The sequence below is a fragment of the Anomaloglossus baeobatrachus genome, chromosome 2, assembly GCF_048569485.1.
Source record: "Anomaloglossus baeobatrachus isolate aAnoBae1 chromosome 2, aAnoBae1.hap1, whole genome shotgun sequence".
Classification (NCBI taxonomy): domain Eukaryota; kingdom Metazoa; phylum Chordata; class Amphibia; order Anura; family Aromobatidae; genus Anomaloglossus; species Anomaloglossus baeobatrachus.
Genome location: NC_134354.1, coordinates 336,446,947 through 336,469,303, shown reverse-complemented (window position 1 = coordinate 336,469,303; position 22,357 = coordinate 336,446,947). Strand labels below are relative to the sequence as shown.

Here is a 22,357-nt window from a genome sequence, read left to right as displayed (position 1 = left end):
CGTTTGGGAGTGCGCAGCATGGGAGATGGAGCACGATGGGGAGTGCGCAGCATGGCGGATGGAGCACGTTTGGGAGTGCGCAGCATGGGGGATGGAGCACGATGGGGAGTGTGCAGCATGGCGGATGGAGCACGTTTGGGAGTGCGCAGCATGGCGGATGGAGCACGTTTGGGAGTGCGCAGCATGGCGAATGGAGCACGTTTGGGAGTGCGCAGGATGGGAGATGGAGCACGATGGGGGGTGCGCAGCATAGGGGATGGAGCACGTTTGGGAGTGCGCAGCATGGCGGATGGAGCACGTTTGGGAGTGCGCAGTATGGGGGATGGAGCACGTTTGGGAGTGCGCAGCATGGCGGATGGAGCACGTTTGGGAGTGCGCAGCATGGGAGATGGAGCACGATGGGGAGTGCGCAGCATGGCGGATGGAGCACGTTTGGGAGTGCGCAGCATGGGGGATGGAGCACGATGGGGAGTGCGCTGCATGGCGGATGGAGCACGTTTGGGAGTGCGCAGCATGGCGGATGGAGCACGTTTGGGAGTGCGCAGGATGGGAGATGGAGCACGATGGGGGGTGCGCAGCATACGGGATGGAGCACGATGGGGAGTGCGCTGCATGGGGGATGGAGCACGATGGGAAGTGCACACCTCCCCCCAACACACACACATACGCGCGCGCGCACTGCACAACACACCACACCACACACACACACACTGGGAACCACAAACAACTGCCCTACACAGACACCCACACACACAGACAACGCTGCACACACAAATATACGCACATACCGCACAACACGCACATTGCACAAAACATACCTCCCCCCAAAACACACCACACACACACAAACTGCGCAACACACACACAACGCTACAGACACACAGCGCTCCACAAACAACGCAACACACAAACAACACCGCTCTCACCCCCCATCACACCCAGACAACACCCAGAACATGTACAGCGCCCTACACAAACACTTGGTAACTACACACAACAACATCTATATATATATATATATAACAAAAATCATACATGAACTACACAATACGTAAATTCTAGAATACCCGATGCGTAGAATCGGGCCACCTAGTTTTATATAATCACATCCAATTGTGGAACTTATTATTCCAAGATCTATGGATTAAAATGTGCTTTGTTTCTGGGAAATCCCTGTAATAATGCAGCGTTAGTAGCATGCTGTGGACTCCATCTGGTTTTAATAGTAGATGTCTAACTTTTTTCCTTCACAGGCCACTTCAGTTGGGAAAAATACCTGAAGGAGACTGGATCTCAGCCAGCCCCTCCTCACTGCTTCAGACAGGTGAGATCCATGGACTCCACCTAGGATTGTGAGCTCCGCCATTTGTATGATGTATTTATATTGACTGAACATAATTGCTACATTATTACACATATTACTTTTATGAGGTATTGTGGAGTTAATTCTAGCTTCTATATGTATCACATCAGCCAAACCCATCAAGTATGAAGACTGTATTGGGGGGCTCCTCATCTCACAAGCCAATTGTGCATGTTTATGGGGGCTACAGGGTTGTTATTAAGGCTTTTTCATGTTTATTTTTGTCTGTTCCTTTTTAGAATTAAAACATTAGGCAGATAAATGAAATTTTGATCATATACATTCCTGTGGAAGCAGAAGGACCTCACTGATTCATATAGGATCTGTGTGGTTTCCAATTGTTTAATTTTAGTACAAAAAATGTTCTGCTTTTCTCCCCTGCTGAGCTGAAGATTTAATAAATGTAATAAACAAGCATTAAGGGAATCTGTCATCAGGTTTTTGCTCCCCCATCTGGGTACAGCATAATGTAGAGACAGACCCTGATTCCAGGGATGTGTCACTTACTGAGCTGTTTTTTTGATAAAATCAATGTTTTCTCTGCTGCAGATCTAGCAGTTATCTGAACTTAGTTCTGTATAACCCTGCCCACACCACTGATTATACGTGGGCAGAAACTCCGCAATCAATGATGGGGCGGGGTTATACAGTACTAAATATGGAGGACTACATGGAAGCAGGTTTACTAGTCCTCTAGTGATAACCTCTTGCTGATAAAACTGATTTTATAAAAAAAAAAAAAACACTAAGCAGCGCAGTAAGTGACACATCACTGGAATCAGGGTCTCTTTTTCTACAATACGCTGCTCTCAGATTAGGTGGCAAAAACCTGAAAAATTATCTTAAATAACAAGGAGATTGTCCAAATACAATGCACAATATCACAAATAACTGCAGGGGATACTAGGATGTTTCATTTCATCAGGAGGAGAAATTATTTCATATTCATTATTTAGAAATAACCCCTAAAAGGGAACCTGTCATTAGATTCATCCTGCCTGAACTATACTGCAGTGTTTCAGAGAAAGCATAGATGAAAAAGCCAGCTGGAAATAGTAGAGTAGTTGATGACATCTCTGGATGATATATTCCTCACATTTGATTGACTGGTCTGTTCCTATGTACACATTGGCAATACCAGGGGTGGCAATACCAAATATGCCTATTGTTTTTGTTTCTAAAATGCTTATTTTAAGAAAAAAAAAATGGTGTGATCTAATATATCACGGGTGTGCCAACAGGGCCATGGCAACCTGTCACGGGGTCATTCTCCGGTATCACACAATCAACAGAGCGAGAGATGGATGAACAATCCAAAGAATATTTATTCCAAGCAAATCAGAAGGTCCATAAAATAATCCACCACACAGAGGGTAAAGTAGTCCAGTATTGGGTTAAATGTCCCGGGGGTCAGTCACAATCCTCCAGCAGTCCTTTTCCAGGGAATTCGGGGTTTCTCAACGAGTCTCTGGGGTGCTGCCTGTAGCTGCAGCTTCTCCCCCAGAGGATGAATCTTCCTGCTTCTCTCTTCTCAGCCTCAGCCAGACTGAATAATCCCCCAGGTAAGCAGATACTTTGGGTGGATTCCAGGCCCCCTCCCTCAGACCTACGGATAGAAGCACTGTAGGGGTTATTCCCAGTATTTGGAGAGCTGGGGAGTAAACAATGGACAGTCAGGAAATGTCCTTGGGATTAAAAAAAAAAAGGACAAGAAATGGTAACTGAGCTAAATTAATTAACCTGCAGACAAGACAAGAAATACACAGAATGAATGGAGCAATGGTCCTAAAATATGAACATACACAAAATGATACACAACCTCCCATATCACACCATCACACAACCTATTGGCACTCTGCAATCATACTAGGGGGATGAAAGGTGGACGAGGGACTTGGACTGCTTAAATACTGCTATTGTGATTAACTGTGGCATTTAAGAGGTTTACAGTAGCTATCATAGGCATATATGTAGCAGACTCAGAGCTTGAGCCCTTTTTGCACACCCCGACTTGCTCCAAGGTAAATATATTTGTCATGGAACGTTACGAGGTTAAAATGACTCTTGCTACCCATGTGATATCACACCAACACTGAAATACAGATACTAAAAACCAAGCCATACTTTTTATTACGGTACATATGCAGTAATTCATTAAAGGGAATCTGTCAAGAGGTTTTTGCTATGTAATCTGAAGACAGCATGCTGAAGGGGTTAACACAGATTTCAGTATGGTCTCTTCTCATACTGTGTGCTATTTACCTGTAATGTTTGTTTTAATTTCAGGAGATTATCACTGCTGGACTAAGTCAGCTAGAGTTCACGTAGTTTAGCATGCCCTTCTGTTATGATTAGTAGCCCACTGTCTAGACTTTATAGTGAGAGATTAATCAAAAAAGATCTTAAAACGATCAGCATCTATATTATATAGGATAGTACTTCAAAAGTTGCTAAATCACGGGACCCTGGTATATGCAGATTTATGTAAATCCAAGATAAATTAATTGAAACTATAAAAATCCTATGAACTTTGTCTTAATATAAAATGCAAACAAAATATAAAACATAGGTGTCTCACTACAGAGTGACACAAAAATAGACTTGAATAGCATTAGAGAATGACATACAGGACAGAGTCTAATAGCAAATAGATTCATAGGTCCTAGTATACCACAACTACATGCAAAGCATGCTCTTATAGGGAATATAACATCTAAGGATGGTGATAAGTAAGAAAACAATAATAAAACAACTAGAGAGAAACAGCTCCAGTGTCCCTCCACCCCGACGTGCGTTTCGGCCTGCTTCCTCAGGGACGCCCTCATTGAGTCAGAATTGCTGCATCCAGTTAACTAAATGATATATTGTTGGAGTTAGGATCTTTTTGCCTACGTTATGCTGCTCTCAGATAAGGTAGCAAAAACCTGCTGACAGATTCCCTTTTAATGCCCACTTCTTTCCAGTAATCCTCAAAGAGAAATAAAAGAGAAAATAATAAAATATAAGCATCGTCAGAGCTTATGAATATAGTAATGTATTGTGAATAGCTGGAACATACGTAGACAAATATGCTTTGAAATGCAATAGAGATTTAGTATAAAATAAAGTGTAGCACAGTAAATCCAGCACATTTTTAGATGTTTTTATTTAGTTTACTTAGATTATATATTGATTTTTTGTATTTTTTCAGTCCTGTTCACCCCCATCCAATGATTACAAGATTGGAATGAAGTTGGAAGCCCAGGACCCAAGGAATACAACTTCTACATGCATCGCCTCTGTGGTAGGCCTGACAGGAGCAAGACTTAGAATGCGTCTTGATGGAAGTGACAACAAAAATGATTTCTGGAGATTAGTTGATTCATCAGAGATCCAACCCATTGGCACATGTGAAAAGAGTGGGGGCATGCTGCAGCCTCCTTTAGGTATGTCTCATCCATGAAGGAGAAAATATAGTAATCAGCTCACCATCTAGTAAGGACAATTCAGTGTGAAAACCACTAGAATTCACATAGGAACTCTGGTAGACCTTGTTTGGTCAGGGGCAGGGAGTAAAGGAACACACCAGGCTGGATCCAGATAAGAAATGTAAAGGCCGCTTTACACGCTGTGATCTCGCTAGCGTGCGTACCCGCCCCATCATTTGTGCGTCACAGGCAAATCGCTGCCCATGGCGTACAAAATCGCGCAGACCCGTCACACTACTTACCTGCCTAGAGACGTTGCTATAAGCGGCGAACCGCCTCCTTTCTAAGGGGGCGGTTCGGTCAGCGTCACAGCGACGTCACTAAGTGGCCGGCCAATAGAAGCGGAGGGGCGGAGATGAGCGGGACGTAACATCCCGCCCACCTCCTTCCTTCCTCATTGCCGGAGGCAGGAGGTAAGGTGAGCTTCCTCGTTCCTGCGGTGTCACACATAGCGATGTGTGCTGCCGCAGGAACGACGAACAACATCGTAACTACAGCAGCAATGACAATTGGGAATAGAGGGGCATGTCACCGATTAGCGATTTTGAACGTTTTTGCGACGATTCAAAATTGCTCATAGGTGTCAACAACACGCAACAACATCGCTAACGCGGCCGGATGTGCCTCACAAAATCCGTGACCCGAACAAGATCGCTTTAGCAATGTCGTAGCGTGTAAAGCGGCCTTAAGAGAAGGTTCATAAGAAACGGGCTCCAGCTCTAAGAAAAAAATGTGGACACATAACTTTTACTGCGCAACTAAAAACATGGTGAGAAAAAAAGATTAAGGATCCACAAGCTTACATGTTTCAGGTTACCATCCCTTATTCCTACCTGTACTCTCATTCTATCTAGCTTTCTATGGGTCACTGAAGGAATGAAGCATTGCGTATCTAGTCATCTCCAAATACATAAGAGGGAATTTCTCAAGCCTCCATACCAGTTTTCTGATGTCAAAAAGTCTTAAATTACCTTTACATGGCATGGCCGTTCCTCCTTTTTGCTTTTTTGAAAAATTAGTTATGGTAGATTTAATGTCTCTGTCACTCCATCTCTATTCTCTGCCTATCATCGCGTCCTTTGGCTTGACCGACAACTTATTTGCCCCAAGTTACACTGCTTTAAGGCTGTCAGTCAAGCAGAAGGAAGCAGCTGTAGCCGGTGATAGAGCTGGAGTGACAGAGGCTACAGATGTACAATAGCTTTTTAGCTTCATTTTAATGTCAATTCCAAATGCAGATTTCTCAGTGATGGAGGAATGGACTGGCCATGTAAAGGTAATGCTGGACTTGTCTTTCAAAGAACTACATGCACATATAAATAGTTTGGGGTGAAATTCTGCTGTTAGATTCCCATTAAGTCTGTTCTTATTAATATTGAATTTCTAATTGTTGAAAAAAAAATGTTTTTAGGTTTTCGACTTAATGCCTCCTCCTGGCCCATGTTTCTTCTGAAGACACTAAATGGAGCTGAGATGGCACCAGCTAAAATATTCCACAAGGTAGAGCTGAATTATACGCTTTGAAATGATGTTTTTCTTTACATTTTCTGTGACTCTTCAATCAGTCTTGTGTTTTATGTGGCTAATACTGTTACTTTATTTAAAAATCGGCCTATAGCATAGTGACATGACCTAACCGCTCATATCTAAATGTCATCATTTGAGCTCCCAATTTGTAATCTTGAAGTGTTTTAATTTTTATTACATAAATCAATAGTACCCATGAAAATAACTAACTTTGTAATATTTCTTATCAGACAAATCTTCTTCTTTCTCTGCCAGAATTGATCAGTCATTATCAAAATTCACAATTCTGAGGTAAAATCTGTGTTCAGTGAAGACTTTTCTGTTACTGAGATAAAAGATGGCGGTTACTGATGAGATTCTATATAGATAGAAGAGGGAGGAGGCGGAGCTCTGTTTTAGCTCCTCCCTCTGTCTAGCTCCTCCCATCATCATAGAATCTCATAGATTTTATCATAGATCATCTCATTTGGATAATAACTGGTCAATTCTGGCAGAGGAAGAAGAAGATTTGTCTGATAAGATATATTACAAAGTTCCTTATTTTCATATGTACTACTGATTTATGAAATAAAAATTAAGATAACGGTTACACTTTAAATAAAGATAAGACTTCTACTCTTATCGAGGTCTTACACTTGGGTCTTAAAGGCGCTTTACATGCTACAATAAATCTTACGATGTGTCGGCGGGGTCACGTTGTAAGTGACGCACATCCGGCATCGTAAGTATGATTGTAGCGTGTAAAACCTCCGTGCAATTGCGATTGACCGAAAATCCGTTCATTGCATGCACGTTGTTCATTACTCAAAGATTGAGCGTGCGGTTGTGCAATGTTCCCGAGGCAGCACACATCGCAGTGTGTGACACCCCGGGAACATTGAACGACAGCTTACCTGCGTCCGCGGCTCCCGCCGACAATGCAGAAGGAAGGAGGTGGGTGGGATGTTTACATCCCGCTCATCACCGCCCCTCCGCTTCTATTGGTCGGCTGCTGCGTGATGTCGCTGTGACGCCGAACGTCCCTCCCACTCCAGGAAGTGGACGTTCGCTGCCCACATCGAGGTCGTATCGACGGGTAAGTACGTGTGATGGGGGTTAATCGTTTGTGCGGCACATTCAACAAATTGAACGTGCCGCACATATGATGGGGGCGGTTACGATCGCATACGATATCGTATGCGAAATCGTAACATGTAAAGCAGGCTTTAGCTGACCAAATTTACCATATTTGGTTACTCAAAGAAATTGACAGTATTTGAAATTTTGGACAGATATTTGCTAGCCCAGGAGCAATCATTCCATGAAAGAATGCTCTCAAAGACGTAGTTAGTTCTCATCCTGATATCACTGAGCCTGTCTGGGCAGTTTGAGCACAATTTGTAATGGCCAGTGTGGACTACAGTGTACCTGTGTGACTATAGTTCACCAGACGATCACTTGTGCAATGGTTCTCCAACCATCGACCTATTTAAGCCACTGTGCATGGTGACCTCTATCTTTTCCCTAGAAATACAGCATATATGTTTTGTCACTTTACAAAATAGTTTTAAGCATGCAAGTATCTTTTTACAGGAACCTCCCTCTCCAACTCAGAACAACTTTGAGATAGGCATGAAGCTGGAGGCAGTAGACAGAAAAAATCCCCATTTTATCTGCCCTGCGACCATTGGGGAGGTAAGGGGAAGTGAGATCCTTGTTACGTTTGATGGATGGAGAGGAGCTTTTGATTATTGGTGCCGATATGACTCCAGGGATATCTTTCCAGTGGGATGGTGCTCTCTGACTGGGGACAACCTTCAGCCTCCAGGAACTAAAGGTATGGACTACACTTAAAAAGTATATGTCTTGTTATAGTTAGCTGCAGAGTAAAGCTTCCATGTACAAAACGTTTAGTCATACCAGGATGAAGCCAATCAAGTCCACTGAATTGTTTAGATGAGCAATGTTACTAACCATCAACATTCTAGACTAAAGGGTCAGATTAAAGATGTAATTAAAAAACTACAATGCTGCTCAACAGAGTAGCAAATGTTCAGCTGATTTCAACCAACAATACAGCAGAAACCAGAAGTTTACATACAGTCTCCAAAAAGACACATGTGAATGTTTTTCCCACTAGTAATAAAACAAAAATGCTTTAAAACATTCTCTCGGTCTCTGTCTCTGTGTCTCTGTCTCTGTCTCTGTGTGTGTCTCTCTGTCTCTGTGTGTGTGTCTCTCTCTGTGTGTGTGCCTCTCTCTGTGTGTGTGTTTCTGTGTGTGTGTCTCTCTCTGTGTCTCTCTCTGTTATGTCTGTCTGTTATGTCTGTCTCTGTTATGTCTGTCTCTGTTATGTCTGTCTCTGTGTGTGTGTGTGTGTGTGTGTGTGTGTCTGTGTCTGTCTGTGTCTGTGTCTGTGTCTCTCTCTCCCATTATGTTTGCATTTGGCAAATATAAATAATTTTGGTTCCTGATTGACCTAGAATGGGAAAGGTTTATTCTGATTTCATTTCAGATCGTGAGAAAAACCTGCAGATGTGTCTTTATAGATAGTGGATGGAAACTGCTGGTTTCAACTGTACCTTACAAGGAACTTAGTCCCTTAGTTGCCACTATAAGGTTGAATGTAAAGTTACGCGACTGCTGATTGATGTGCGAATCCTGCAGCCATTGAGCTGCTCCTTCTCTCTCTCCTCCTTCAAACAAATCAAATATCCAGAGGAAGTAAAACAGCAGTCACAGCTCTCACTTCTTCCAGTTGTGGGATTTGTTGATTGGAGGGGAGAGAGAAGTATCCGCTAACTGGCTATGTACCGCCCCAGCATCAGCAGCCAAGACTGCTCGGATCCGGATCCGCAGTGGCTCAAGGGGTCTCTGGACCCAGGAGGGGTTGCGCGGCCATTCGAAATAAAAGGGGGGTATTTACGGGGGTTTTGTATTTAGAGTTCGTGATGCCACCCACGGTGTGTGGTAAGGTGGAGTACCACCGCTGCTGTTGGGAGCGCCCGGTGGCGATGGGATGGCAACCAGGTGTTTAACCCCTCTGTGGATAGGTGGAATGCCCCGGGGCTCAGTGATGGTGAAAGGGGAATGCCGTTGGGGAGGAAAGGGTCATTGCGTACTCACTCAGTCCAATAACGCAGACACCAACAACTTGTAAACCGAAATTCTGAGCACCGCTGCAGCCGGGAGGGAGCATGCCTGGATCCCGTGCCCGATGGTGTTGCTTGTTAGCCTGTGACCGTTCCCTTGGCACCTTCTTTACTGGTTGGCCCCTGTAGTATAGAACTAGTCGGGTCCCGCTCACCCCTATGGCTAACGGAGTGAGCGTGCTCCCAGGGTTCATGCTTGGGATTTTCTGGACTGTAAAGTCCTATCCCCTCGTTGCGCTAGTACCCGTTCCGTGCCCCTTGTCATGATCCCCTGCGACCGGGGTTCCAGCTCCTACCAGGCCCAGACCTACGTCTGCCACCTAGTATTGACAAGGAGCCCAGCTACTGATCTCCTCCAACTGACTTGTGACCTCTCCTCACAAGAGTCACCACACAATTGACTGCTCCTGACACTCTTGACCCTCCCTAACCAACCCCCCTAGTGGGCGGCCCTATTCCCTTCAGGCTACCCAATGGTGTGTCTGGTGGGTGTGGTGCAGAGTGTTCCTAGGATTTCGATTAGCTTGTTCTTAGCAACACCAAAGGCCAGGGACCCGTAACAAAGGAGGATTGGATACCGTGCAGAAGGGCAGATTGCACAATATCCTGTGACAACCTGATAGGCCAGGGCATCACAGCTATAAGGAAAGCCAGCGCCTGTGGAACGGCGCCTGCACCTGAGGTTAGTATAGATGTTATTACATTATAAGTAGTGGGTGCTTGGAGGTTTCGTCCGTGAAACAACACAGGCGAGCTTCACTGCATGATGTGTGCAGGCACCCCAGGGAGAGCCAGTCACATTCTCTGAATGGCATTCACTGGGATTAAAGCAACATTTTTAAATGTAGTCTGTCATATGAAAAGAACCCTGCCTCCCTTTCCCCAGGAATGCTCTTGTTATGGATGGCTGTATGACTGCCCAGTCATTGACTTGCATTATACCCATTACTCAAGTTGAGCAATTTCAGAGCGTCTGACCTGTTCAACTCAAAGACTGAGCACGTGAGCATTTTAGTGCTCAGCCATCTCAAATTATAAGGCTATGTCGCGGAAAACCTGTGGAGTTATCTGGACTTTCTAGACAAATCCGCAGGTTTCAACAAGTACAGACACTTCCCATGTTATCCTATGGGACATGGGCAGTGTCTGTGTCCATGCTGCGGTATGTGCGGCTGCGGAACATGCTGTGGATTTCCCGCAGCTGCATGTAACTGCATGTCAATTATTCCTGCGTAAATACCTGCGGAAATCGCGCCTGTCCACTATGGAGATAGAGGACGGGACTTCCGTAGGTAAGTCGCACGAATGTCTGCAGGTTTTCTGCAGATATTTCGCTGGAATCCCGCAGCAGAAGTATAGCTGCGGATTCCGAGGATCAGCTGCGGGAAACCTGCGGCTGTACCTGAGGATATAGCCTAAGGGATGGAACTATAACAATTGAGAAGGGGTTATGCGAGTAGTGGGCATCCCCTTTAATCCCTTCACAACCTAGGACGAACGGTATGTCCTATATCATGAAGGGGTTATCACAATCTGCTGCTGCAGTGAGCTGGTGGTGATCCCTGCACATGTCTGCTGATTTGAATAGCAGACGTGTGCCTTGCAGATGCAGGTGGATCAGCGATCCACCACCACCTGTTAACTCCAAAATGTGACAGCGCGATTTAAAGCGATCACAAAGAGCCCATAAGAAAATAGTAGTTGCCAGCTCACCTGCACAGGAACATGCTCCTTGGGAGGAATCGCGGACACCACTTTGCTGGTAGAGATCAGTAATGAAAAAATTCCAGCTTCCAGGAATATAAAAGTCGTTTTTTATTCCAAAAGCTAAAAGAGCTCTGACAAAGGACACCACGTCTGAAATGCGTAGCTGTGTTTATTTAGTCTTTTATCCTCTGGGAATGTTATTTGTCTTGGATTTTAGCCTTTGGAATAAAGAATGCCTTTTATACTCCTGGAAGCTGGAATTTTTTCATTATAAGGAGCACATGGTTGTCATGGTAGCGAAGAGTCATGTGATGACTTCTGTCGCTATCTTGACATAGTTCCTGTTATAGCCGGTAGAACAACAGCTATAACAGTAACACAGCATTTCTGCTGATCAGAGCGATGCTGCTCTTATCAGGTGAAATGAATGAGCGATCGGACTACTGATCCTTATGCCCCTAGGGGGAATAGTAAAATAATAAAAATAGTAAATCCTTTTTTTTATAAAATTAAATTAAAATAAAACCTAAAAGTTCAAAACTCCACCCCCCATTCGCCCCATTAAAAATTAAGAGGTTAAAGAAATAAAAAATATACACATATTTGGTATTGTCGCTTTCAGAAATGCCCGGTCTATGAAAATATAAAATCAATTAATCTGATCGGTAAACAGCGTAGCGTTAAAAATTCCAAACGCCAAAATTACGTTTTTTGGTTGTCTCAAATTTTGCGCGAAATGTAAAAACAGGCGTTCAAAACATAGCATCTGCACTACCATTAAAAACGTCTGTTTAAGACACAAAAATAAGCCATCATTGAGCCCCAGATCACGAAAAATGAAAACACCATGGGTCGTGAAAAATTGTGCAAAAATTGTGCCACTTTTTTTTAAAAAAACTTCTGAATTGTTTTAACTCCTTACATAAAAGTAAACCAAAACATATATGGTGTTTACGAACTGACCTGGGGCATCACACTGACATGTTAGTTTTACCATATAGTGAACACGATGAATAAAATACCCCCAAAATAGTCGTGCAATCGCTTTTATTTTTTTCTTTGCAATTTTTCCGCCCTTGGAATTATTTTGCCGTTTTACAGTACACTATATAGTAAAACTTATGTTTTCATTTAAAAGTACAACTTGTCCCACAAAAAACAAGTCCTGATATGGCAAGAGTGAAAATCGCATGGGAATGAAGGGATTAAAATCGTAAATCGTTAACACAAGTGTAATGCTTACATGTGGCTATGTGTATGTTGCTAAAAATGTCATCATTTCATATAGTGAAGCTGGGGTGAAAATAAAAGTTATGGCTGTTAAAATTGAGTTAATGATAAAAAAAAAATCATCTGGTCACCTGAGTAAGTGCATAAGAAAAATGTCATTGTATATATGTGTATGTTCATCTACATACATAATCACCAGTTGTGGATGTCCACCTATTCCGGCATGCACTGTGCCACTGTCAGTTGCGCAGGCGCAGTGACATGCACGTTACCGCAGCTTCCAGTGAGTCCCCGATGTTGTGCCACAATGCTCCGGCTTCCAGGTCCTCACTAAACACATACACGCACACACACACACACACACACACACACACACACCAGTGAGCACATATACACATATTACAGACACACATGCCACATGGCAGCTGCAGACAGGACAGGCTGAACTCATAAGCTCTCACTTGAGCTCCGGAGTTCAGCCCGGCCTGTCCGCAGCTGTGACATGAACTGAACCGCGAGCTCTGACTGTTCCCCGGCAATTGCGGTTCAGTCCTGCAAACCCTGAGTTCAGTCCAGGCTGAACTCCGGAGCTCAGGTGAGAGCTCCAGAGTTCAGTGCAGGTAGTTGCAGCCAGGCCTGGTATTACTGGAGATTCCTCAGGTAACCAGTCTGATGCTGCACCAAGCACATGTGCACACATAGTGCTCATGCATGTATACACTAAACACAGACACACACACACTGCTGGATACTCACCTGTCCCCAGCAATGCGGTCCCCGGCACTGAAGTCCCCAGCACTGCTCCGGCTTCCAGCTCCTCAGTGGACTGAATATTCAGTGAGTATAATGAGCGGGGGTCAGGACGGGAGGAAGCAGAGCCGAAGAAAGCATCGCTGGATACAGGTGAATATAGAAAATGTTTTTATTTAAAAGACCCGTGTTTTCTCCGGGGGGAGGGGGGGAAGAGAGAGTGACAGAGAGAGAATACACAGACATGTACACAGACGACACGTACACACAGGTTACAGCTATATACACACAAATATACACAGAGGACACATACATACCGCGTACAGCCTTATAAACACACACCTATACACAGGCAACACGTACACACAGCGTACAGCCATATATACACAAACGACACGTACACACAGCGTACAGCCATATACACACACATGTACACAGGCGACACGTACACACAGCGTACAGCCATATATACACACATATATACAGACGATACGTACACATGTACGCAAAGGACACGTACACACAGCGTATAGCCATATACACACATGTATACAGTTGGCACGTACACACAGCGTACAGCCATATACACACATATACACAGACGACACGTACACACAGCGTACAGCCATATACACACACATGTACACAGACGACACGTACACACAGCGTAAGCGATATACACACATGTACACAGGCGACACGTACACACAGCGTACAGCCATATACACACACATATATACAGACGACACGTACACACAGCATACATCCATATATACACACATATACGCAGACGACACGTACACACAGCGTACAGCCATATACACACAAGTACACAGACGACATGTGCACACAGCGTACAGCCATGTATACACAGACGACACGTACACACAGCGTACAGCCATATACACGTACATGTACACAGGAACTACACCTCCCAGCATGTCCATGTTATATAACTACAGGAGGGAACTACATGTCCCAGCATGTCCATGTTATATAACTACAGGAGGGAACTACATGTCCCAGCATGTCCATGTTATAGAACTACAGGAGGGAACTACACCTCCCAGCATGTCCATGTTATATAACTACGGGAGAGAACTACACCTCCCAGCATGTCCATGTTATATAACTACAACAGGGAACTACACAGGAGGGAACAACTCTCATCATGTCCATGTTCTATAATTACAGGAGGGAACTACAACTCCCACTATGTCCATGTTATGTAACTACAACAGGGAACTACACAGGAGGGAACAACTCTCATCATGTCCATGTTCTATAATTACAGGAAGGAACTATAACTCCCACTATGTCCATATTATAGAATTACAGGCGAGAACTATACCTCCCAGCATGTCCATGTTATAGAATTATAGCAGGAACTATAACTCCCAGCATGTCTATGTTATATAATTACAGGAGGAAACTACACCTCCCAGCATGTCAATATTTTATAACTACGGGAGGGAACAACACCTCCCAGCTTGTCCATGTTATAGAATTACAGGAGAGAACTATAACTCCCACTATGACCATGTTATATAACTACAGGAGAGAACTGCACCTCCCAGCATATCCATGTTATAGAATTACCCGAGTCATCCTGCTGCCATGACTAAGGTTAACTAAGGTCACTCCAGGGGCCTCCCCGCCCGCTATCACACAGCTTAATACATAGATATATAATTTCTTAATATGATAAATCCATTCCTTATGTTCCACACTCTTAAAATGGTTCCAGAAAATTAAGTATTTTCTCTCAGAAAAATGTTACACAGGTTTTGTTACATACATGTTTAATTTCTTTTTGTGCTCTGGAAAAAAACACAATAAAAACTGAGGGGAAGAAAGGCAAATCGGACATAATTTCAGACAAAACTCCAAAATCTAACCAAATTTGTTGCTACCTTTCCAAAATTGTGGGAAAACAACTTTGTTTCAAGCAGATGATGCTTGTTCAAACTCAACTGTAGTAACAGGTGTGGGTAATATGAAAATCACACCTGAAACCAGATAAAAAGGGGAAAAGTTGACTAAAGGCCCCGTCACACTAAGCAACATTGCTAGCAACATCGCTGCTAACGAACAACTTTTGTGACATTGCTAGCGATGTTGCTGTGTGTGACATCCAGCAACAACCTGGCCCCTGCTGTGAGGTCGTTGGTTGTTGCTGAATGTCCTGGGCCATTTTTTAGTTGTTGCTGTCCCGCTGTGAAGCACAGATCGCTGTGTGTGACAGCGAGACAGCAACAACTAAATGTGCAGGCAGCAGGAGCCGGCTTCTGCGGAGGCTGGTAACCACAATAAACGGGTAACCAAGAAGCCCTTTCCTTGGTTATCCGATATTTACCTTCGTTACCAGCCTCCGCCGCTCTCACTGTCAGTGCCGGCTCCTGCTCTGTGCACATGTAGCTGCAGGACACATCGGGTTAATTAACCCGATGTGTGCTGTAGCTAGGAGAGCAGGGAGCCAGCGCTAAGCATTGTGCGCTGCTCCCTGCTCTGTGCACATTTAGCTGCAGCACACATCGGGTAATTAACCCGATGTGTGCTGTAACTAGGAGAGCAGGGAGCCAGCGCTCAGTGTGCGCTGCTCCCTGCTCTCTGCACGTGTAGCTGCGTGCGCTGGTAACCAAGGTAAATATCGGGTTGGTTACCCGATATTTACCTTAGTTACCAAGCGCAGCATCTTCCACGCGGCGCTGGGGGCTGGTCACTGGTTGCTGGTGAGCTCACCAGCAACTCGTGTAGCGACGCTCCAGCGATCCCTGCCAGGTCAGGTTGCTGGTGGGATCGCTGGAGCGTCGCAGTGTGACATCTCACCAGCAACCTCCTAGCAACTTACCAGCGATCCCTATCGTTGTTGGGATCGCTGGTAAGTTGTTTAGTGTGACTGGACCTTTAGTTTTTGCATTGTGTGCCTCTGTGTGTCACACTAAGCAAGGAAAACAGAAAGAGGAAGACTTGAAAACCAAATTGTTGAAAAATATTAACAATCTCTAGATTACAAGTCCATCTACAGAGATTTTGCTGTTCCTTTGTCCACGGTGCAAAAAATAATAAAGAAGTTTACAACCCTTGGCACTGTAGCTAATCTCCCTGGATGTGGACGGGAGAAAAAATTGATAAAAAGTTGTAGCCCAGGATAATCCAGATGGTGGATAACCAGCCACAATCAAATTCCAAAGAAATTCAAGCTGTCCTGCAGCGCTGGAGAGTTCTTAAGTGATTAACAACGAGTCCAGATCTAAATCTCATTGAACACCTGTGGAGAGATATAAAAATTGCTGCTGGGAGAAGGCACCCTGCAAATATGAGAGACCTCTAGCAGTTTACAGAATAAGAGTGCTACAAAATTCCAGTTGGGAAGTGTAAGAAGCTTGTTGATGGTAAGGCCTGAAGGGTGATTTACACGCTGTGTCATCGCTAACGATATATCGTCGGGGTCACGTCGTTAGTGACGCACATCCGGCGCCATTAGCGACATCGCAGCGTGTGACAGCTAGGAGCAACGATCAATGATCGCAAAAACGTGAAAAATCGTTGCTCGTTGACACGTCGCTTCTTTTCAAAATATCGTTTCTGCTGCAGGTACGATGTTGTTCGTCGTTCCTGCGGCAGCACACATCGCTGTATGTGACACTGCAGGAACAAGGAGGAGGGGCTGAGATGAGTGGCCGGAACATGCCGTCCACCTTCTTTCTTCCTCATTGCCGGTGGAAGCAGGTAAGGAGATGTTCGTCGATCATGCGGTGTCACACATAGCGATGTGTGATGCCGCAGAAACGAGGAACAACCAGCGGCAAGCCCCACCAACGATATTTGGAAAAGGAGTGACGTGTCAACGATCCACGATTTTTGATGTTTTTGCGATCGTTGAACGTCGCTCCTAGCTGTCACACGCTGCAATGTCGCTAACGGCGCCGGATGTGCATCACTAACGTCGTGACCCTGACGATATATCGTTTGTGATGTCGCAGCGTGTAAATGGCCCTTTAGCCCTCCCAGAAAGGTTTTATGTGGGTAGGGATTATTTGGGGTTTTCAGAGAAGCTTGTAAAATGTATTTCAAGCTTTGTCCTCGCTCCTCAAGGAGTGAGGAACAACAGGTGGGGATTGTTGTCTCACTCCTGCAAAGGGATCCCCAGTCCTGGGCCTTTTCCCTTGCAACTGATTCTCAGTCCTTTCGGTCGGTAGGTAAGTTTTTGTGACCCTGGGTCTCATTTATGAGGACCCAGACCGTGTCTTGCTTGCTGAGTCCCAGCCACATAGGCTATTGTTCAAAGTTCTGCAGATAGGCCACTGATACTAGGTGGAATGACCCCACACTTGGAAGTCATTTTTGTCAGGGCCTGTCTGAGAGGCTAAAAAATGCCCTGGCTATGTATGACGCGCCTGAGTCTTTAGAGGCCACTATGACTTTAGCCTTCTGGCTTAATGGATGCTTCAAGAATAGACTTGTGCTGACCCCTTTTTCAGCTTTTTCTAAAGCTCTCCAATGGGTCCAGACAAACACATGCAGTTAGGGTTAGTCTCTTCTCAGCCTGGGTCTCCTGTGGTTCACCGAATGATGGGGGTTTGTTTCTTTTGCTGTCAAAAGTGTCATTTGGTTGGTGCCTGTCCTTCGGTACTTAAACAGAAAAATAATTTGTCTTAAAAATTTCTCCACACAGCCTGGGCTCAGGATTACAGTCCGGGAATATACCGTATATGTCCTCCACATGTGCATTTCAGTTTGTCCTACCTGCAGAGCTTGATATAGGTATGAAAACTGAAATAATTTCTGTTCTTTTGAATAGTGGGGCTGAGGCCAATATGGTGGATACTCGGTTTGCCTAGACTCATGGTCTCTCTTGTAGTATTCTGGCGAAAGCTATCCCCATATTTGCTAACAACTCTGTGCTTCTGGGACAGGGATGTTTAACGCGAGTTGTGCATAACTTGAACCTTTTGCATAGGGGTCCTTCACAATTCACTTATTTTGTGTAATGTTCTTGAAGGTCTTTCTAACCCTATAGTATTGGGCCTTCCCTGGCTGGTTAGACACAATCCGGTTGTTGATTGGAAATCGAGGGAGATTATTGGGTGGAATGATTTTTGTAAGAATAACTGAATAATCTTCTTTCTACAGTCTCCATCAGAACCCTAACCTCTTTTCTGTCAGTCTTTGAGAATGCATTTGCAGAAGGGTGTCAAGATTTGTCCCCCATCGCACTTATGATTGCTCCATTAACTTGCCCCCTGGAGCAAAACTACATAAAACCTATTCATACAGTCTTTCTGGCAACGAAAAGGCAGGATATGAAATATTATATCTCCGAAAACCTTGCTAAGGGACATTTAGACCCCCCTCTTGTCTCATGGGTGCAGAGTTCTTCTTCGTTGAGTTTTCCCTCCTTGTTTAGACTTTCATAAGTTAAGTTCGATTACCATCTGGGACCCTTACCCTTTTCTGTTCATTCCTTATTCATTTAATCAGATTGATGATGCCAAATGGCTCTACAAGTTGGACTTTAGGGGAGCTTATAATCTGATCAGAATCAGGGAATAGGATGAGTGAAAAGCAGCCTTGTTTACTACTAAAGGGCATTATGAAAATTTGGTCATGCCATTTGTTCTGGCCAATGCTCCAACACTTCGTCACAGACATTTTTCGCAATTTGGTGGGCAGGTCTGTAGTTATTTATCTTGACAATATTTAGATCTACTCACCCAATTTTGAGTCACATCAGTCAGGTATTACAAACTAAACTTGAAAATTGTGTCTTTTCCGGACAGGAGGTGCAATTTTTGGGGTATTTAGTGTCCTCTTCAGGATGCGATAGAAAATTATTACCAGAGATAGATAGGTATACAGCAAAAGGTAATAAAGCTAAAATTTAACTTTTAATTCTAAATATTAAAACGACTCAAAGTCTAAAAATTCACCCGTGAATGTGATCACACAGATAGACAGACAAAGACAAAATTTGAGTATTCAATTCCAGCAGGCAAAAAATAACCTTACTAGAAAGATATAAATCAGATATCAATTGCCCTCATGGTACCTTATTAATAAGTGTTCTTTGACCAAAGGGTACTGCAATTTGCACAAAATATCTGCTTTTTATATTTCACCTCAAATTACTTATTTGGCATCTGACAGAAGCAGGATATCATGTTTCACCCATCCTCTCTGACAGAAAAAAAAAAAAAAAAATCAAGATATTACCTTAATAGGGCATGGTATACATTGTCTATTCAGCCCAAAGATAATACTTAGAATATGCTCATAGCCCTCCTTGTTTTCTTCCCAACGCGTTTCCTCTTATCGATTCATCAGGGGAAAATTATCATTTGGAGGCTGTAGTATGACAAAAGGTATAATGAGCTACTAACCAGTCTAAGTGGTGTTCAGGTAGAGAAAAGACTTTACTATAGGTATCCCCAATTCATATAGTGATGTTACCTTATCAGAGGAGCATGGAGCCTATGTTGTCCTAGGTGTGCGCTGCCATAACACACCAGGTCCAGGGACCACGCTTCTTATGGATTCCACATAGAGTACTAGAACGCCGGCATTTTTATCTGGTTCTAATTAGCCTCATTTTGAAAATCGCGCGCCATGTGACATTAGTCACATGGGCGCTGAGTCATAACATCGCGTCATTCTTGCTTTACACGTGAACATCACGTAATGAATCACGGTCACATGCCCAGGTTATTTCCTGGTCAGTTGCATGCTGGACCATGACCATATTAGGCGTGGTCACGTGGTCATCATTTTAGCCACGCCCCCAAAACCAGTTCCCAGCAAGGAACATGAGGGCCAATAGTCTTAGGGCAAGTTGCGGTCATGTGACCTCCGTTCAAACCACGCCCCCAGCCCTTCATTCCAAGGCAGTAATGGACGTATTATAATGAAAAACAGACGAACACATTAAAGTAGTCGGCGGTCCGGCTTAATCCCTAAGAGGGGGAGGTTATATGTGGATTAAAGATTAATAGGGAACAATACAATTTCCTAGCTATAGAAAGGAATCCCCTTAATTATGTACATCCCTAAAGTCCCCTTCTTAGTATAGTAGTTTGAGGGAGTTCAAATAAACACAAAAGGAAGGGGGAAAAAAGGGGGATGTATATTTGGGAATACCCATTTTCTCTACAAAATTAGGTGATAAAACGGACGGAGCCCCGTCCAGGAAACAACCTGATCCATAGCAATGGATACAGAAAATATTTTTTGGTATTTTTAGCAAGCTCCTAATCAACAAGGACAAGATTTTCCATACAAAGAAACTAAAGATATTTCTACAGAAGTTAGATACTTTGTTAGTATTGAACAGCATTGGTCAATCCTCCAAAAGGACAAAAAAGAAAAAGAAAAAAAGGGGAAGAAAAGGGAAAAGAAAGACCCTAGTTCAACAAACTATCATCTGAAACTACCTGCCTGCGGAGGTCGGCGCCCTAACCGTCACGTCATGGCGCCCCCGCTCTACGGTGGCTCACCCTATCTGGCCCTATACTTTCCCTTCAAAGATAACAGCTGAAAGTGAGGATCTCATTTAATCCCATAGGGACCTGGGTCCTAAGGGTGTAAATCCAAAAAGTCTCACGCTGCAAAAGGCTCTTGTCCCAGTCACCCCCCCGGAGGGGGCGGGCGACAGAGTCAATGCCCATGAACGTGAGACCCCCTGTATTCCCCCCATGTACCTGGTTGATGTGTTTGGCTAAAGGGGTATCTCGTTTATTGATTATATCCCGTAGGTGCTCGCCAACCCTGCGCCGTAGCTCTCGTTTCGTCTTTCCAACGTATTCAGTAGGGCAAGAACAGGTGGCTTTGTAAATTACCCCGGACGTCCGGCAATTGATGAATGACCTTATTGAGTATGTTTTACCCGTATTATGGCTTAGAAAATCTTTTCCAGTTTTTATAACCGGGCATGCAACGCAGCCACTACATCTAAAGGAGCCCACTATTCCATGTTCCAACCATGTGGTTCTCTTTGGTGGATATAAATGGCTGTGGACGAGTCTATCCTGCAGTGATCTGTTACGTCGATATGTACACTGAGGGTGTCCCCCTACCAGGTCCCCAATGTCCAAGTCCATCTGGAGGACCGGCCAATGCTTGTTCAAAATGGAATAAAGGGCCCTTGATCCATTGCTATATGTGGTGATAAATCTGATTTTGTTTTCATCAGGTCGTATCCGGGAGGGGACCAAAAGGGTTGTTCTATCCTTTTTACATGCTTCTTGGTATGCTGTTTTTAAGATTTTGTCTGGATACCCCCTTTCCCTAAAACGTTTCCTTAGATCAGCAGCCTGCTCTCGGAACTCACGGTCCGTAGAGCAATTGCGTCTGAGTCTAAAGTATTGTCCTTTTGGGATACCTCTCCTTTGTGGGAGTGGATGACTGCTCTCCCAACGCAGTAGTGAGTTTGTAGATGTAGGTTTTCTATATGTTCTTGTGGAGAGGTTCCCCAAGTCATCTCTCATGATAAGGACGTCCAAAAAGGGGGAGCTGGGTGGTGCTGCTTTCACTAGTGAAAAAGAGGCCGATGGTATTAACATTCAGGTGTGTAACAAATCTTTTGAAACTTTCTGGGTTACCCCTCCATATCACAAAAATATCATCCAGATATCTTGACCAAAAAATTATATTTTCAATACCTGGGGGGTTCCCATCACCAAAAATCAGTGTCTCCTCCCACCAGCCCAGGAGTAAATTTGCATACGAGGGAGCACAAGGGCTCCCCATTGCAGTACCCCTGAGCTGGTGGTAGATCCGCCCATCAAATAAAAAATAATTTTTTGTGAGGCAAAATTCCAAAATTTGAAGGAGGAAGATGTTATGTCCCTGAAAGTGACGCCCACGCGTTTTTAGAAAAAATTCGATTGCGTGTAGCCCCACCGAATGTATAATTGATGAATAAAGGGCTTCAACGTCAATACTGCATAAAATATCATCTGGTTCCAAGACAACACCATCCAACTTCCTCAAAAGGTCAGTCGTATCACGAGTAAAAGATGACAGAGAAATCACAAAGGGGGTAAACAGTTTGTCGAGGTAGATACCAACATTTTGACACAGGCCATTTACACCTGACACAATAGGCCTGCCCTTCAGGGGTGTTAAACCCTTATGGATTTTTGGCAGGCAGTAAAATGTAGCAGTTACTGGATGTGATGGTAACA

At 44.1% G+C, this 22,357-nt stretch overlaps 1 protein-coding gene across 3 annotated transcripts in view; it reads left to right on the top strand.

Annotated features, from left to right (window-relative positions):
• Nucleotides 1–22,357, top strand: part of SCMH1 (Scm polycomb group protein homolog 1) — an 89,960-nt gene that overhangs the window by 31,536 nt on the left and 36,067 nt on the right. For all 3 annotated transcript variants that reach the window (XM_075335947.1, XM_075335946.1, XM_075335948.1), the window contains 4 exons: nucleotides 1,254–1,324; nucleotides 4,554–4,788; nucleotides 6,242–6,330; nucleotides 7,930–8,173. In XM_075335947.1, the coding sequence (XP_075192062.1) occupies nucleotides 1,254–1,324; nucleotides 4,554–4,788; nucleotides 6,242–6,330; nucleotides 7,930–8,173 (639 nt within the window). The remainder of the gene's footprint in view (nucleotides 1–1,253; nucleotides 1,325–4,553; nucleotides 4,789–6,241; nucleotides 6,331–7,929; nucleotides 8,174–22,357) is intronic.